The sequence below is a fragment of the Austrofundulus limnaeus genome, unplaced genomic scaffold (assembly GCF_001266775.1).
Source record: "Austrofundulus limnaeus strain Quisiro unplaced genomic scaffold, Austrofundulus_limnaeus-1.0 Scaffold763, whole genome shotgun sequence".
NCBI lineage: Eukaryota > Metazoa > Chordata > Actinopteri > Cyprinodontiformes > Rivulidae > Austrofundulus > Austrofundulus limnaeus.
The window spans coordinates 75,082-76,891 of record NW_013953165.1 but is presented as its reverse complement, the minus strand read 5'-3'; the positions used below and the strand labels follow the sequence as shown (position 1 = coordinate 76,891).

The following is a 1,810-nucleotide window of genomic DNA, read 5'->3' as shown; positions in this document are numbered from 1 at the left end:
TTTTTTATGAGAGTATAACATTATAACATGATATAAAACTCAAAAAAGTTTATTTTACATGATATTGCCCCTTTAATTTTTCAAAATGACAATTTACTTTTGAGATGTGTTTGCAGATTCTTAATTTACAGGTTAGTGACTTACAATCTAACAGCAGCTCACTGTACTTAATAATTTATTTAGCATCAGTACTAATACTACCATTTATGTTTGACTTATTTTATTATTTGAAGAAACTTTGATTACACTGTGGTCTATGGCCATGCTAACTTTGTGCTATAAAAACAGAAAGAATAAACGTCTCTAAAGTGTGATCTCTTTTTATTTGAAAGTTTTTTTTTCTTAAAACACAAGCTTTTTTCAGGATTATGTAAGTCTTAAGTTGAGTTATTCATCCTTCTTTCTGTTTTCCCAAAGTTGTTGCATGAGCACACAAATCCAATTCCTGGTGAAGAAAGGTGGCCTGTGATTGGCCAGTTCTCCAGCATTGGCTCCATGGGAGCAGATAAGACCAAATGGTTGGCGGCAGAGTTTCAGCGCACCCTGACCACACTTGGGAAATCCTCTCTTCGCCCAGATCCTCCCATGCATTTGGTACGTTGCAGCATCTTGCCTTAAGAACACTGCGGGCTAAGGTTCAGTAAAAAAGAATAGGTCATTTGATTTAAAAAAAATACGAATGTGTGCAACTCTGGAAAGAGAAAGTATAATACTTCTCTCTTTTTATGTGCAAAAACCAAAAAACGTGATTTTCTGACTTTACTTTAGTTTTAAATGTATCTTTGCAGCTGMTGTGTTTGGCTACAGCTGATCAAAAACTATATATAAAGGGTTTATAAGATGACATGTTCCTGTGTTTTTCAAGAAAGAACCTGATGGGATGTTGTTTCACAGCTTTATCCTTCAGTGGATGATGTGAGGCTGAGTTTAGAGGGCTACCCAGGTGAGTGTTTTCTTCTTGTTTCACTTCAGAATGATAGGGTGTAATGTGAAGCGCTGCCTGAGGAGGTCACTCAGTCTGTACACACGTTCAGTGGGAAACAGCCAGATCCCTCTGATTATTTCACAACATTTCGTGAAGTTTTTTTGGTGCTTTTCATTTTAGTTGAGAAACACATTTCTACATGGTTAAAACATCAGCTCACGCAGTTTTTCACAGAGTGATAAAAGGCTCAAACTCCTGTCTGAAAAAGCTCTGTTTAACACAGTCAGCTGTTGTGTCACAACCTGACAGCTTTAAATTCAGCAATTATTCATCGTTCTTCAGTTCTACTGTTTCATATTTCGTGTTTCGTTCAGACAGTTACGGGTTTGACTTTTATGGAGCTGGTTGTTGGCTAATCTTTATAATCTCTCAGAGTTTAATTATTTGTTGACTGCTCTGCTTTGCAGCTGGCGGCTCTCTTCCTTACAGCATCCAGACAGCTCAGAAACAGCTCTGGCTCCACTCCTACTTCCAGTAAGTCCACTTCAGTTAATGAAATCTTTGTGTCCTGCCAGTTGCTTCCTGTAAGCTTTATTTTTATTTTATTTTTTTTACTATTTATTCTCACATTAAACTTGGTCTCAAATCTGCAGAAACAAATGTTTTGGTGCCAAACAACCGGATTTATAATACTGTGGTGAGATTTAGGTTGATGTAGAGTCTGTGTCATTGAGGACACGCTGTCAACCCAAATGTGACTCAACCAAAAAAACAAGGTTTATTTTTGTAGTACATTAAAAAAAAATTGTTGACTGAAAAATTCAGTTGCACAGTAAAGCCAAAAAAGTAAAATCAAGAACTTTTATTATTGCACTGCTGGAATTA

The 1,810-nt window shown here is 36.4% G+C and overlaps 1 protein-coding gene across 1 annotated transcript in view; it reads left to right on the top strand.

Annotated features, from left to right (window-relative positions):
* The window catches only part of tdp1 (tyrosyl-DNA phosphodiesterase 1), a gene marked incomplete at its 3' end in the record, with an annotated part of 12,944 nt that overhangs the window by 8,608 nt on the left and 2,526 nt on the right, over positions 1-1,810 (top strand). Inside the window, 3 exon segments of the mRNA XM_014028437.1 lie at positions 418-594; positions 895-943; positions 1,393-1,459. Coding sequence (XP_013883891.1) covers positions 418-594; positions 895-943; positions 1,393-1,459 — 293 coding nt within the window.